This window comes from Poecile atricapillus, chromosome 3, assembly GCF_030490865.1.
Source record: "Poecile atricapillus isolate bPoeAtr1 chromosome 3, bPoeAtr1.hap1, whole genome shotgun sequence".
Lineage (NCBI taxonomy): Eukaryota > Metazoa > Chordata > Aves > Passeriformes > Paridae > Poecile > Poecile atricapillus.
Genome location: NC_081251.1, coordinates 25954366 through 25971586, shown reverse-complemented (window position 1 = coordinate 25971586; position 17221 = coordinate 25954366). Strand labels below are relative to the sequence as shown.

Here is a 17221-nt window from a genome sequence, read left to right as displayed (position 1 = left end):
TGAACAAAGTTAAAATTAGGTTAAGAAAATAATTGTTGTAGATTGCTTGTTTATCTCTATTGCACTTCTGAAATATTTCTACTTGCACTCCATTGTCAATTAAGCTTCTGTCTCAAGTGTAAACTAATATTTTTTAAACAATAATCCAATATAGAAATAGCCTGAGCAGTAATGCTATAATTATAGCAATATTGAGCTGCTTGCCTGTTTTTGTTCATTTTGCATGTCTGTCTCATACAGTGTCCAGGGAAAAAGAAGCAGAATTAACAACAACTAAGAACTATCAACAAAGAAAGTGTTACATTTTCTGTTTGATTCACTGCAGATTGAAGAAATACAGTATAGTGGAGTTCGTGGAGATTTTTATGGGCAGAAACTGATTCTTGTATGTTTATTTGTTACCTGAGAATAGAAATAGCCTGATCTTAAATTTGGTACCAGGTACCAAAACTACAGTGCCAACTATAAATAATAATAGCAGTGAAGCAAAACTGTGAATTCCCTTTCCATTTAATTATGTCTCAGATGTTGAATTTCTCTGGATGCCCACTCCATGTAATAGCTGGGAATTGCTGATTATCAGGATATAACTATTATATGAAATATTTTGATAACATGTTAATATGACTATTCATAATTTTTTTAAAAAATTAGTTTGAGACTGTTAAGTGTGATTTTGCACTCCTAGACCCTTGTTTCTTTCAATTTGTGTTTTATTGATCACTGTATAAAACTTTCCATGGGTGTCCAACAACTATGTAAGGAAAGAGACTGTGGAGAATCAAATTTCTCTCTAGAGGCAGTGGGAACATGCTTTCTTCTTCAGGATCAAAGCTGAAAACTTGTCAGTGTTTTTGGTAAAGTTAAGTAGTTTACAGGTTCCACACCATACAATACAGTCAGCTTTGTGAAAACAAACCATGCTGAGTTTGGTAACGCATAAATGTTTAGAATTACAGGTAAATGAGGATGACAACTCTTTTGTTGGTTTAACAACAGTGAATAATACAGTGGTCTTTTTTTAGACCTCATGTTTGCAGATGCAATTTCTCTCAGTCTTTGTCACATCTCCAGGTTTACATATTTAGGATCAAAATTGTTTTATGCTGAGTAGATAAGAAATGTGATGTACTGTATGATAGCATTTATTGTCACAGATATATTTTCTTTCATATCTTTAAATATTCACTATGCCTGAAACTAGCTGGACTATGCTATTATGCCAAAGTGTTAAAATGTCTTTTATTTCGTGAGCTCTGTTTTTGTTTTGAGTTGGTTACCCATGATAATAGTGACATGGCTATCTGAATCTGTTGCAGTGTGCCTGAATATTATGACTATGGTCACGGAACAAGTGAAGAGGCTTATGACAGCTACGGTAAGGTCTCTTCTGTCTTCTGCAAATGTGTGAAATCAAAGGAAAATATCTGTCACTAGCAATTCAGAAATTACTTCCATACACTTCTTTTTATTTGTCTCATTTTACAAAGACCAAACAAAATAGATTTGTGTAACTTTAGGGTGAGTTTTGATGTAGAACCAGAAAACTGGACTGATGACTTTTAATCAAAATTACAAAGCAAATTACTCACAGTCACAGATCAGTTTAACAGCAACACAAAAGTTTCTATTAGTGCTTGAATATCTTTCACAGTGTTAAATTTCAGTCTGCTTGATATGCCAACAATACTATGCATCTATTGCTGTCATTTGCATCATTTCAACCAGCAAGGTTTGTGAGATTTAGAAATATAGACTTAATCAAAGTGGAAGGAAGGAGAGGATGGTGTATCACCATGGGAACCCTTATTGCACCAAGATAAAGGAGTATCTCATGCCACACTAGGCAGTATGAGTAGAGGGAGGGCTGTAGTCTGCACTTCCCCACTGAGTTTGTGTCTGGGCTGGAACAGTTCCACTTCATGGGTGTGGGGGGCATGAAAGGAAGAGAAGTGTAGCTCCCATGGTATAAACTCTAAGTTGTTTGCTATTACTGATATCTTTCAATAACTAGAGCCTAGACCATGTTTTCCTATGAATAATTATCAGTATGTTGTGTCAGGTGGCACAGAGAATCTCACTCATAGAAATAACTGAAATAACTGAAATAACAAAGCTGGCTACTGTCAGCTTAGAGTGACCCTAATATTCAGCAGAGATGTCATGCCTGATTTACTGCTTCTGAAGTATCCTAAGTCTACATGGTGACTTCTACAGCATTGTGAAAATGAGAGCTGCTGGAAATGATGCTGCAAATGAAAGTTACACTAAGGGGTTATATAAATGTTTCTGCTTGAAATAACTAATTTCATTCATGCAGCTGTGAGGCAAATACCACTAATGCAAATTTGCAGTTTCCTCTGTATTGGTACAGAAATAGACATTACTGAGACCTTGTCAAAATGATTGCATTGCATAATCAGAATTAACTTATTTTTTTGTACAATCAGTTCTCACAATATATTTGGATGATACAATGTGTAGTCAAGCACATTTTCAATGCTAGGCAAGTAATAATAGTAGTTTATCCATATACACGTGGGTGGTTCAGTTACCCTTTGTTTTGCTTCATTTTTGTTCATACAGTTTTAATAGCTGTAGTGGAAGATCCTTCCTCCCATCTACAGATTCCCTCTCCACTGCTGTCCTGAATGCACTGTCAAGCTTTTGAGCAATGCAGAAAATAGTCTGAACTCAGCAATAAGAATTACTCACTGTAACTTTTAATTACACTCCTCCATGCTGAATCTCCATGTGTTTGGGCAAGACATTTAAAGTAGTGTCACTTTCCTTCCAATCCCTCATTTGTAAAACTAGGAGAATATTACTTGTTTTCCCAGCAGGGATTTTGAATAGACTAATTAGCTAAGGCTTACTAAGTGTTCACAGAGTGGCATCATGACTAAATTTATGCTCTGCATGAAGCTCCTATTTTTTGTTTTCCATTCAAGCAGTTGAAACAAGCCCAATATGTCTGTGTTTCCTTTGCTAGACTTAAAATATATGGCTGATAACTGTGGAGTTGATTTTTTTTTTTCTTGAACTATTTTCTGAGTTGGTATTTGAATACAAAGATCTGAGTGTTATCAATAACCTGGAATAAACTTAAAGTAGAATAATATTTCAAATTGCAATTTTTCTACTTTCTGAAAGCAGATACATTTGTATGTAATTGTTTATGCTACTCTTGGTTCACTTACTTTAGAAGATTAGTACATTTGCCAGTTTCATGACTTGGAAATCTGTGCAGGAACTTCTGTCCTTCCTAAATCACCATTATTTATCTGAGGAGGTAATGTGAGTACACAGAGCTACAGACCTATAGAATATATGCTGAACTTCCTCCATTTCTGAGTCTTTGCTGTATACACTGATGTTCTCCCTGATCTATCACCCCTTCTCATCCTCACTTTACACTAATTCTCCGTTTCCAGTTCTCTACTTTTTCAGGATGTTTTCTAATGCATTGTGAGATTCCTGAATCCATCCCACTGTATAAAATCAGCTTCCCCTTCATTTTTCACCATCCTGCAAAAATTAACAGGGTTTTTTTTTTCATTTGATCTCAATTACACACTGTTTTGCCTTCCATAACAAGGCTATATTCCTCCTTTACAATTTTTTCCAGCACACCTCTGTAATTCCAAATTCTCCCAAACTCTGAATATGACCACAGACAAATGGTACATGAATATAGTCTTGTTGTCAGCTCTTAGGTGTTTTGTGCTACAACTTGTCTTTTCTCCTTTACCCTTTTCAATACCAATATCTGAATTATCAAAAATTTACTAGCTTGGCATTTTTTTACTTTCTTCCATGCATCCTCTTGCTTCCAACTTACCTTTAGAGAGGACAGTTTTCAATCCTGAGAAGGTTTTCTTTCATTTTTTATGAAGTAGATTCAATGAAAAAGTAACGCTACTTCATATTTACAATCTTTTTAAAGTATAGAATAGAGCTCTCTCTAGCTTCTTAAGTATAGAGCACAATGGTACTGCTATATGAGCTGCCTGCTATGACATTTCTTGCTATCCGTACTCCTGAGGAGTAGCAGGTGGTTTATGTCTCATGGGTTCTTCTCTGCTCCTTTTAAAAGAACTTGTGGAGAATTCTGATTTTCTGATTTTGGGGAAACTGTTTCCTCAGAAGATCATAAGATTTATGTATTTATGGATTTTTCACAGCATGGTTCCAAAAATCAGAGGGGTGTTTTAGATCAGAGCCCACCTGAACACCATTTAATTCTCAGGAAGTTCACATCTCTTTGATTAGATGGAAGTACTAAACAAGGAAGAATCTGAGTTACTTGTCATAAGCTGGGCAAGGTGGATTCCTAAACAGTATTCACTGCTGTAAAATCCATAACTTAACTGCCTTAATTCCTTGCTCAGTTTCTTTTGTGAAGGTTTGTAAGAATTCCATCCCCTCCAAATCCAGCCAAGGAATCTCCCAAGACAGTAGGAAGATCAGGGATGTATGTAAAGTCACACTGCTTTCCATGACTAAGGGATGTTCCATGAATGAAAATTTGCAGTACAGAACCCCCTCAGGAAGTCAGAAACTTAAGCTCTGTTGTGATTTGATGTGCTTGTCACCCAGTCTCTCAGAAGGATCAAAGTAGAGACACTTCAAAGCATTCCCTGCAGCAGTCTGAGCACATGGAAATACAGTACTCAGGAATTATGAGATTCCAACAAATTTTTTATAAGATCAGGATTATGCAGCTACTGCTAGAGAATTTTGAGGATCACTGTTCCACACTGAGGAACATAAATTTGGAACATATGACTGAGAACCTCAGAATGTATCCCTTATAGGGCTTCTTCATGTGAGTTGTAAAGGAATATCTTTAGAAGGCAATTTAAAAATAAAAGACCAGTCATTTAAAGTACTGTACAAATTTTCAAAAATGTAAAGCATCCTCACTTCTAATCACACTCAACAAACATTTACGATTCTTCTGTCACTGAAGGTTTTGATGCCTGCAGATAAGTCTAAACTAAGGTAACAGTGTCATGTTAACTTGATGCTTATGTTTTAAAAGAGAAAGCATGAAATTGGATTAATTTCTGAAGAAAAAGTTTATATTCTTTGCTCTCATTACACGTGAGTAATTTTGTGGCTTCCCTTCTGGCACTGTTGTCATCTGAAGAGATATCTAGTGAAAACATGAATTTAATCATTTGTCTTACAAATCAATTAGGATAAAACATACACCTAAAGTTTGGTAACTAAGAATGTTTCCTCCACATTTGTAACATCTCAACTCCAAAAAGCATCTTACCTGGACAGAACTACTGTAAATAAAAGCCCTTTATAATCAGTTCATGTTCTCATTTCTTTTTCCTTTTCCCTGTTGTTTATCTTTAGAGGAAACAGCATTCTTGATTTAAGTGCTGTGTTGTGTTAGGCCACATTAGATAGATAACAGAGAAGAGTATATGACTTGCAGGCAAGGCAGAACCAAGAAACTGTATTCTTGACATCTGACCTGCTTCACTGTTTTTTCATCTGAATCCTTTTTTGTCCTTGATCAGAGCATTCCAAACTTTGTTTATCAGCGGCTCTTTCTGTCTTAGTTCTCCCAAAGGCTGGAGACTCCAGCGGTGAGCTTTGCCAGTTGCTGCTGCAGAAGGCTCAAGAGGCTTCTGCCCCTCCTTCCAAAGGGAGACTGCCATGGTAGTGAGAGTGAACCTCTTTTTAGATGCTACAGTTCACAGCCTGGTGCATATCCAGCCTTGTGCATTACCTGAAAATTATAGCCATTATGTTTTTATGTCAGGTCACAAACTGCAGTATCTGACTCAGACTTCTTGTTGCTACTACCAAAAAAGCAGAAACCCTAGATACAGAGTGAAATGATCGGTGGAAGTATATAACCTCTTAAACCACCACAATTAAATTAGGATAACACCATCTGCCAAAAGCCTTAGGAAAGAGTTAGGAAGGTTAATCTGTAGCTTGCCACCTACATAAAGGGGGAAGATATAAATGAACTCCAGTTACATTACTGCTGCTTTTCAGGAGAAGTTTGCAAGGCTTTTTACTGCATGTTCTGCCATTGTATTAAGGAGACATTGAGTATTTTGTGTCTTCACCAAAATTTTTCAGCTGTTTAGATGTTCTCAAATGACCATGTTTTTTTGATGCATATTGTACTCCAGTTTAGCATTAGGTACTTGTATACTTGTAAAGAACTGAGCATTTGGTTTTAGAATAATTCAATCTTTAATTAAAATTGGAGTGTAACCGTTTGGTGTAATTCATTTTAATGTATGACATTATTTAGGTTGTAAAATGCTGCCACAATTATTTAACTATTTCACAAAGAATTTCCTACCAGTCATGCCATATAAGAGCTTTGCAATTGTTTTAACAATTAGTTTACTAAGTAATCCTCTACAGAACTGGCACTTCATGAACAAATTCTTTATAGACCTTTATAGCTAACAACTAAAAACGTACAGCAATATTCCAGTACTCTTTTATTATATTGTTTAATTTTTTATTCTGTGTTTGTTCTAAAAAATTGTATCATCTAGTAAATAAAGCTTTTCTACAATAACAATAATAGTTTCTGCTGAACAAGTAAAAGTAAGTGTATCATGATGAAATTAGTGGAGGAAAGCATGTATGGATGGTTTAATCCTCTAGAATTCTGATAAATAGCTTGATTGAAGAGATGTTACCTTAGGAGACATGAATTCTCATACTTCATTAAAAGACATAAACATGCTCATGTCATGGAGAAGCTCAAGGAACTGCCACCCTAGTGCGAAATAAGCCCTCTATAGCAATGACAAAGTAAAATGAAACCGTGTCACAATGTATACAGAGAAAATACTTTGGAAAAAGCACTTCATAGCAATTGCTCTGCAGATGGAGATATGCAGTTTTTTTTCAGCTGCTGAGTCCAAGCTCCTTCTTCATTTTTAATAACTTTAGTATTGTAGATCATTGATCCTAATATTCATTATGCTCAGCATGCTAAGGGTTTCTTGCCTTTTTTTTTTTCCTAGCCTAGTCTCATTTAAATATTCAAATGTAGGAAATCAAGTGCTCAGATAATTCACAGTAACTGATTTGCAGATGTAAGAGACATAGGTTTGATACTCATCATTACAGTGTTTGATTTCACATGGCTTGTGATTACAAACAATGTCTTTATCAACACTAATTAGCAAAGTTTTACTAATGTGCACCAATTTTTCATTTATATCATCTGAGTGTATACATTTGGCTTCTCCTAGAAAATATTATGGCAACATACCAAAGAAAACTTTCCTTGGTGTGTGGGTCTTAAAATCATCAGGGAATGAATAATAAAATCATAGAATGGTTTGGGTTTCAAGGGACTTTAAAGATCATGTAGTTTCAACTCACCTGCCATGGGTGAAAACACCTTACACTGGCCAAGGTAGCTCAGAGCTCCATCCAGCCTGGACCTGAACACAGCCATGGGTAAGGAAATCACAACTTCTCTGGGAAACATGTCCCATTGCCTCACCACCCTCACAGTAAAGAGTTTCTTCCTAATATCTAATACAAACTTGCTCTCTCCCTGTTTGAAGCTATTTCCCCTTCTCCTGTCATTACATGCTCTTGTAAAAAGTCCCTCTCCATCTTTCCTGTAAGTTTCCTTCAGATACTGAAAGGCTGCAATTAGTTCACCCTTAAGCCTTCTCTTTTCCAGGCTGAACAATCCCAACTCTTGTAGACTTTCCTCACAGGAGAGGTGTTCCATCCCTCTAATGATCTCAGTGGCCTCCTCTGGGCTCACTCCAAGTCCTTGTCCTTCCTGTGCTGGGGACCCAGAGCTGATGCAGCACTGCAGGTGGGGTCTCACCAGAGCAGAGCAGAGGGGCAGAATCCCCTCCCTGACCCTGCTGGACATGCTGCTTTGGATGCAGCCCAGGATACAGTTGGATTCCTGGGCTACGAGTGCACAAGGCCAGTTCATGTCCAGCCTCTCATCCACCAAGTCCTTCCCATCAGGGCTACTCTGGATCTGCTCATCCTCCAGCCTGGATTGATACCAGGGATTGCCCTGACCCACATGCATAACCTTGAACCTTGTCTTGTTAAACTGCGTGAGATTCCCCTGGCCACTTCTCGAGCTTGTCCATGTCCCTCTGGATGCCATCCTGTCCTTCAGGTGTGTCAACAGCACCACTCAGCTCAGTGTCATCTGCAGACTTGCTGAGGGTGCACTCCCTCCCTTCACTTCTGTCATTAATGAAGTTATTAAATAACATTGGTCCCAGTACAGACTCCTAAGGGACACCACTTGTCACTCGTCCATCAGGACTCTGAGCCACTACCCTTTGAATGTAACTTTTCAACCACTTCCTAATCCATCTTATTATTAATTAGGCATCTCAGAGGCAATAAGGCACAGATTGTACCATTGTGGTGGAGGTTTTGTGGTGTCTTGACAGAGCATCTGGCTGGCTGTTTAGCACATGCTGGGTGCTTCTACACTAGCACAGGAGCAGCAGTGTTCTTTAGAAGCAGATTTACCAGTTGTCTGCATTTATGGATCATCTTCCTTACCCATCACTAAATAGGTTCTAAGTATATAAATTTTAGTTTGAAACTAAAGCAAAAGATGCAATGCCAGCTGTTTGTGAGATTTCACTTCCAGAGGCTCAAACTAGGGCCAATCTGAAATGAAAAATACCTGTAGAAGCTGTATTGTGAATATCAGGTCCTCAGTGTCAGCTGTTTCCCTCTGCAGTTCACCCCTGTTGATGTGCACTGTGTGCTAATATTGATACAGCACCTACATCCTGGTGCCCTCCATGCTGTCCCTGCTAGCAACCTTGCCATATGTGCCGTGGCTCTGAGGAGTGTGTCGTGCTCCTAATGACCATCTTCACTTTGGGCTGATTGAGGCACCTGGTCTCTTGCTGAGCTTGAGGAAGATTTACACCCAACCCTGGGAACTCAGAAGTGCTCCTGAGTCTTCCTGTAGAGCACTCAATTTTTTATTCCACTGGAAACAGGAGGCACTGAAGATTTCTACTGCATATGGGCAGAAGATACACCAAATAAATTGCACTCCTTTAATCTCCTATTTCAATCATTCCTATACTTACTGATAACATCATACCTACTGTGGGATAGAATGAACTGACAAAAGCATTTTCTTGATTTTCTGCAAAATTTCATCAATTCCTTTACTGGAGGAATCACCTTAGCTGTATCTCAAGTGGCATTTATTCCTTCAGAGGAGATTTATGATTTTCATAAGAGCATGATTTTGAAAGTTTATGGGGAAAGGAGCACATTTTGAATTCAGCTAGGATGACTAATGTGGGGATTTGTCAAATCAGTGTTCTAATTAGACTACAATTCTTTAGAAAATCCCATATTTAAGCTCATTGCATTCTTTTAACTGTCTGTATATCCTAAAACTTTTGTACTCCAGTTATGCTACAAAAATTAAAAAAAAATGCTGCACGTAGCACAAGATTGGTTTTAATTTATAGCAACTTATTGTGCTTCCTCTATTACTTCTGAATTATAAATCATTTTCTATGACAGAATAAGAATAAGTAAATCATGCAAAACTTTCCTATGTAATATTTCAAACGGTAATTTCACTGCCTTGCAGCATGGAAACTGTAGAGTTGGAGAATCTAAGACAAAAGTCCTGTAATATTGATGTGCAGCTATTTCATTCCAGATGAGGTATATCACTGCATGTTTCATGTTGCGTGACCATAAAGTAATAGAAAACTGGTTTTTACTGAAAATAAGTAAAATGCTGCAGGTCTAGTAAAATAAAGGGTACCTAGAACGGTGTAAGCTAGCTTAATTGGTTTGACCCTGTCTTTTGAAAACATTTATTGTCTTCTTAAGACTCCAAATTTCAAATAAGAAAGGTACTATTTGTGATTCAAAAGAGTCAGTTCAACTCTTCTTCTCACAAAATAATAAAATGTCAAGTCAGAAAATCCTGTGTATTCAGCAAGCTTTGCACATGAGCAAAAAGAGATCAGAAGAAAGTGCATGTTCTCCTAAAAAAGAGCAAAACAACAAAATCTGTTCTTGTGTTTTTGTCTGAAATAATATATAATTGTCTAATAATGACACAAGAAAAGTACAGCTACCTTTTCTGTGTGGATTTTTGGGCTAAAATGCTGGCTTTGTCAAAGTTAGTTGAGCTTCAGTCATTTGTTTGTGTAGGACAAATTTTCCAGCCATTTGAAAGTAGTATTTTGTCTCCATCCATCTTTCTATGGAGGCTTACTTGAAATACAGCACAAATTGAATTGTCCAAAGAAAGGCATTCTAATTTTAAGAGTTCTCATTTTAAAGTTATGTCTGGTTTCAATTGGGTCTTCTGCTTACTTTTCTCTTACTGCTCTGGCAGTTAATTACATCTCAGAACACCCCAGGGAGGGAGGTATTCCTGTTTCATTCCACTGGTGAGGAAGCCATACCACAAAATACTGAACAATTGTCCAAGGTAACTGAGAAAACAAGGAGTAGAGCTATTAGTCCAAATTCCTCTGCAGTGTGGTCTCTCCACATGTATGCCATAGAAGAGATTTATTTTTTTCTCACAGGAAAGAAAACTATTTTACTGTGAATCAAAATCAACTTCTGTTCCTAAAACACCAAAAGGTAAATGAAAAATAAAATTAATCCATTATACTACTTGTAGTTATATACATCTTAACTATCTAATCAGAATAGCTCTTTCTAATATTTTCCTGGCCACCTGTCCAAAATAATTGACCAGAAATTGATAAAACAGTGCTCAGTAATGGTGAACAATATTCAGATGCTAAATAAGTTACTGAGAAGAAAAAGTGATCAGGTCCTGATTAGTTTCAGGACTAAGCAATGACTATAAATAAAAACCAATTAGGAAATAATATATCCCTATGTAAAACATATGAGATTAATATATATTTTTCTTTTTAATTCAACCATTATTGTGATCTGCCCTTTAAATATTACATTTTTTCCCCTCTTTTCATATTTGAAAGAGTTTTATTAAATTCTGAAAAATTCCATTATAAGGTTGCAGAATGCTAAATGAAGAGTTAAAAAAAGTGTCTGATTATGTGATTTTCTTGAATCATTACTTAAATACATTTAGCATGTGATGATAGCCACATGGATAGACCACTAAATTTTTCTGCGCTTCCAATAATGCATAGGTAAAACAGTAAGACAGAAACAATATGTACCCATTATATTTCATTCATTCAGATGTACCCATCTCTATGCTATAAATGTTACTGTTTTGATCCCATATTCGAAGAAATTTCTCAGGTTAAAAATTATATGACATTTTTACATTCTGACTCTCCAGTAAGAAAAGAGAAAAAAGCCCAAAAACTAAAATTCTGTATTTAAACAGATTAGAGCTATGGAGTCTCCTAGCAGTTGATCAAAAAATAATCTTTAAAGACAGCCTCAAGTACCGTATCAGTTATGTGTGTAATAAATACTGGAATCATTTCTGTAACTCAGTGAACACATTAAAGTAAATAAGAGTCCATCTGAATCATAAAAAGCAATGCAAAAACACTAACATGCAAATTCAATCCATCATAAACCAAGGGTGCTAATCACCTGTGATAATAAGAATTAATTTTATATCCTAAAGGTGAGCTTCAAATACCAATTCACAGGAGCATATAACAGATTGAAAGACATATGAAGTGTAATTAAAAGGGCTGTGCCCATGTCTTCACATTTCTTATCAAAGTAGCTGTGACACTATCACACCCAAAGCAATCCTTCAGTCCAAGCACACTCAGATTCCTCACCTATAAACTCTCCTAAGTTAACATCATGATGAAATAACTCCTACTTTTAGTTTCTGAAAGCAAAACATAAAATATTTCTCTTCAACTAAAAATGGCAAAGTTGTCAGTAACACCAAATTCCTGAAAAAAAATGGAAGCCTCTCCCCTCCGTTATTAAGCTGCTTCTGTGGATTTCTTTCTAACCATAGTCTTTGACGCCTGACAGCACTGGAGACGGTCAGAAGTGAAAAGGACAGGGAATGAGTGTGGTTTGCTAGAGCAGAAAGAGTGGATGGAAGTCTGGAGGTCACCGAGGGAGGGGGAAGGTCAGACTCCACAGGGTTTCTCTTCACAGGAATGAGAAAAAAGGAAAAGAAGTCAGCATTAGACCACAACAACCACCCTGCACCTTTCTTCAGCTCCTGGGCAGTCTCCTGCAGTTCTCCCAATTACCTTTCTCTCTCCAAAGCTACATCTGTTGCCTGCTCTTCACCTGAAATGCCTCAGCTTCTGTTTCATTAACATGTCATTTTCTTAAGATGAAATGTGTCCAGGCTCTCCTTCCCCTTTTGGCACAGTTTTTCTCTGGAAGACCAGGCTCGCTCACTGTTCTCCTGTTCGCACAGTGAAACTTAGCCTGGTAATCAAACTTTTGACCCTTCTGCTACCCAACATGCTACCTAAATCTCTGTGTGACTGCTGAGGTAGTCTATAGGACTGCAGCCTTTTAAGATTGTTCCCAAAGACAGAGATTTCCATTCTCAGAAGCTCCCTTTCTTGCCTTGGTGCTGAAAGAAAAAGGTTACCTTGGAGTTCTGGGAGGAAGACATGAAAGAGCAGCTTCCATATCAAGGAACCTTTAATTACTAGCATGCAGGTATATTATTGTTCATTAAAAACCCCTCTAGGAAAAAACCACTAGCAATCTGATTTATTCTTTGGTGTGGCTGCATCTAGTAATATACTGGCACATTGTGGTTCAGAGTCTCTTGACTCCCTATCCTCTTGCTGCTCTCTATCCCCTTGCTTCCTCCACAATAAATATATGATCCTTTACTGCTGTATGAGTGGTAGACACCAGGGTTTTCCCACTTGAAAGCAGTAGTCCCAAAACTTCTTTATATCCTAAAACTTTCGTACTCCAGTTATGCTACGGATGGATTGGCTATGGATTCACCTGTTAATACAGTAGGGTCTATCATGCAATACCCACAGGAGCTGTTAGCTGTCAACTATCACATCATATTTTAATGATGGTATTAAAGTTTGAAATCAAGCAAATATGTCCATCATGTTACTGAAAGAAAGAGCATAAGAGGCTTGTACCACAAATTATGATTCAGTTTTTGTTCCGTATCAGAAGCTGGTCCAGTCACAGGAACAATTTGCTTTAAGAATAGTCAAGGAAAAGCAGTTTCCTCCAGTTGGTATTATAAAGTTATCTTTTACTATGTGAGTACTACCAAAAAGACTGAACATTTCACCTTTATATGAAGGTGCTGCAATCTGGACAATGGTGAGGGGACTAAAAAGGAACAAGAAATTGGCTTGTCTTTGTGTTGTACATTTACTGAATATTTTTACTACTTCAGTCATTTTCATTTATATAAATGAAGCTTCTTTTTTCCATATGAATCTCTCTTCTCCCCAAGGCGTCTCTGCAAATGAAGTAACACTTCAGCAAAGGGTAATTGAAGCTGGAAAAAATTTGCAGCAAAATGCCATTTTTAAAGGGTGTAATGATACATACTGCAGAAGCAGGATTTTTAAATTCACTATACAGAAACTTATTCCCTGTAGGAATGAGAGACCTGAGGATTTAGAACTATATCATATTGGCTGCCACTTCTTCAACCCTCTAGGCAGTAACTTTCCACAGTAAACTTTGGTTTCATGTGACCATAAAACCCCTCATATTCAAAAAGAGAACATTCTGAAGAATTCAAAGAGAAAGAAAATAAGTGGAGTGCACAAAAAAATCACAGTAGGAGTGTTTCTTGTTCCATAGAAAGATCAACTGCTACCAAATCTTTTCCAGAGATGCCCACTCCATACATGCTAGCCTGAACTCACTTCAGCTCCACAGCTGCTATTCCCCTCATACCTCAGGGCAATGAGATAATGAAGTGTAGTTGCAAAGACATCTTGCAGAGACGAAATAGCTTTCAGAATTTTAACAGGGTTTTTATGTTTTACATTTTCATTTCTCATAGTCACAAATTTTTGCAAAAGGAATATTTGATACCTGATTTAACCATCTAGTATTTTTTGCCTCATGACAGCTATTTATGTTCTTAGTGGCCACGAAAGTCAGCAGTCATTAGCAAAAACAAGGTACTGGCCATGCTGCATTCTGGTGTGATATGATGCACTGTGGTTTGTGCATTTCCATTTTAATCACTCCAAGTATGATTAGTTGAAGTCAGTGGAAGACAAAACCAGAAATCATCTGATGGCCCACTGGATGATTTAGGAGATAATTCAGATTTTGGGTTCAACTGCTTGACCAGGACTGTAGGGAGTTTACTGATTGCGCCTTTGGGAGGGTTAAATTCCAGAAATACCACATCAGGGAAGAAGATTTGTAGAAGCATTATGAAAACTGAACTAGACTTACAATTTTTTAGCTTATTCTTCCTGAGCATATTTGATTCACCAAATTTTAAAAAGTGTTCTAAAGATACTGCAAAGTAAAATCTTCTCTTGCTTAATGTGGTGGCTTTGCTTTTACACATTTTTCGTCCATTTTTTTCTTTCTTTTGGTCTTAAATGTAACTAAAAAAACATATTTCTTATCTTTTCATGATTCAACTCCTCATCTTGTTACCATACCAACTGCATTAAATGCTATTCAGATTTCTTCTTTAACTTAAATTACAGAAACTCAAAACATCAAATAAATTCTGAACTGGCAGACTAACACAGTGATTTTTCCAGAGCTGACTGTACCACCAACACAGTAGTTATTCATTCTCAGCTGAAGGTGAAGGAGTAAGGCCTTTTTTTCTTCCTAAGATAGATTGGTTGCCTGTGTAGAGAAGTAGGTTAGTTTTCTGTAAGTTTTTTGTGGGAGGATAAAGAAATGGATGATAATGCCATCCTCATTTTGTTTTTCTAAAGCTTTCAGCCAGAACCCTCAAGAATTTTGACAGCCATTAGCAGTGGCATCCCTTTGTTCTTTCAATTTTAGATATTTACAAAGCTTGTTTTTCTTTTCTGTTTTTAGCACAAGAAGAATGGGCCACGACCCGTTCCAGCCTAAAGGCACCACCTCCAAGGTCAGCCAGAGGGGGTTACAGGGAACACCCCTATGGTAGATATTGAAGGTCCTCCTCATCTGTGACCTCATCTCAAAGACAATTAATAGCCTGTGGTCTCCACATAAACAGCAACAAGACAAGTAATAGTCCATTTCTTTTCTATCCTAGGGATTACTGCTCATTATTATCCTATGTACTACTTGTATTTCCTATAACACTGGCGTGACATTGGCATTAGTATTATTTTATAACACGGACTTAGGAAAACAGAGACAAAAAACCTTTGGCAAACATTGTCTATAAACTATTCAAAGATGATGTTCTGTTGGTTGTATTCATTCCTGTGTGTAACTAAAAAAGCATGACACTGTTACAGCTTTTGAGTCTCTCTACATACTAGTTAAGGCTGAGTTTCTGTTTAGGGTTGCTGAAAGACTGTAATATGATTTTTTTTGATTTTTTTTTTCAAGCTAGACAATAATCAAGCTGTAGATAAGATGTTTTAACCTGTCTTTTTTAATATATGTTAGTTTAGATTAAGATGCTCGATATTAAGTTTGTAAATTTAATTTTAAATGCTGTTTTAATGGGGTTGAAAACTAGCAGCTACTGTATGTATGTAGCTAACTGAAGTTGTTCAGTGTTTTAACCTGTATTTGTTAAAAAAAGTCACTTAAAGTTCCATGTGTAAGCTTCTCTAAATAGGAAACCATAATTTTGTCAAATATGTTTGCCATAATTTGTCAATAAAGCTGAAACCTTTTGTAACAAACTAAATTTGGAATTACTTGTTTTCTAGCTTTAAATGCCTGCTTTATTTCTTTTTCAAGAGATGCCTAAAATGTTTTTTATATAAAAATTACAAAACTGAACCCAAGCCTGTTTTAAGATTTTTTGTGTAAGACTTTAAAAGTTGTATTAATAACTTCTGGTTGTTAAATAATATAAAAGTTAACAAACTAAACTGTTACATGAATCATGGTTAGTATCCACTAATGTATAACATGTTAATGGAAAAAAATGCTTTAGAACAATAAATGGATTTTAAACTATCCTTTAAGCTTGATCTTGCTAAACACAAACTCTGATTGACTTGTTTGTATTAGCATGTCTCTCGTGAGAATGTAATGGAGTTTAAAGAGGTAAGATTACCACTTACCACTGTTAGACTGTCTAAATGCTAGTTCTTCAACCTTTGAGTTTCCCCGCACATTAAATATCCCATTCAACATGTAAGCATTGCATAGATTCACCTATTTGTTTTCACTCAGAAGAGTGCGTTGACTGCATTTTTCGTAGTATATAACAATTTGTCTTGATAAACAAATCATCAGTGTCACTGCCCAGCTGTTGGTACTCAACTTCAAAAACTTTATTTGTAATTTTCAGTGCTAAATATCACCGCCCTTGAAGGCAGTTTAGAGGGCTGATATTTCTTTTGAGACTATCAGACTTGATGGCTGATGATTATTAAGGAAATATGTCGCAGGACTCAAAGGATGACTAAACGTTAAACAGGTAACACTAATAGTAACTCTGTAATTTTGAGTATGCAACAGTAATGTAAAATATTCTCAGTTATTAAGTTACTGATAGTTAAAAAAGTAAACCTACCAAAAGATAACAAATAGGTATATAGGCTATTAAAACAACTAATTAACATTAACTAGTGACAACAAAATTATTCTACAATATATAACCCTCAAGGTAATAAACAGAACTAAAATTAACAATAATAGTAATGCAACTCTTGCTAACAACAAATATATAACCTAAATTTTGATGAAGAAAAAAAACAAAACAAAAACAGAAGACTTGATGGTAGGGATGCCAAAACTGTTAATCCTTTCAATACAGTCTTTTTGTTTACAGTGGCTTTTTGTCAATGTGATTGGTTTACTTTTTTGATGCGACTAAAGTACAGGCCGATTGCTGTTCAGTTTGTGAACAAAATCTCTTGCAGCTGGAGTTGCATGCTAGCTCTTTTTGAATAGTTTATGATGAGTATGTTTTGTCCTTTGAAGTGTTAAAGTGAATTTAGTAGGCTACATGATGGTTACATTGAGTTTATTCTGTCTCACTATTTCAGGGACTCACAGGCACTGGACAGCTAAGCAGCAGATCTGCTGGGAAGTGGTCAGGTAAGCTCTGCTGCATCCCAAGGGGTTTTCCTATTTCCTGTTTTTTCTCTGC

At 36.5% G+C, this 17221-nt stretch overlaps 1 protein-coding gene across 2 annotated transcripts in view; it reads left to right on the top strand.

Annotated features, from left to right (window-relative positions):
• KHDRBS2 (KH RNA binding domain containing, signal transduction associated 2) overlaps positions 1–16082 on the top strand; it is a 315240-nt gene extending 299158 nt beyond the window's left edge. For both annotated transcript variants that reach the window (XM_058835324.1, XM_058835325.1), the window contains 2 exons: positions 1320–1378; positions 14995–16082. In XM_058835324.1, the coding sequence (XP_058691307.1) occupies positions 1320–1378; positions 14995–15092 (157 nt within the window). In that variant the 3' untranslated portion in view covers positions 15093–16082. The remainder of the gene's footprint in view (positions 1–1319; positions 1379–14994) is intronic.
• The last annotated feature ends 1139 nt before the right edge of the window (positions 16083–17221 follow it).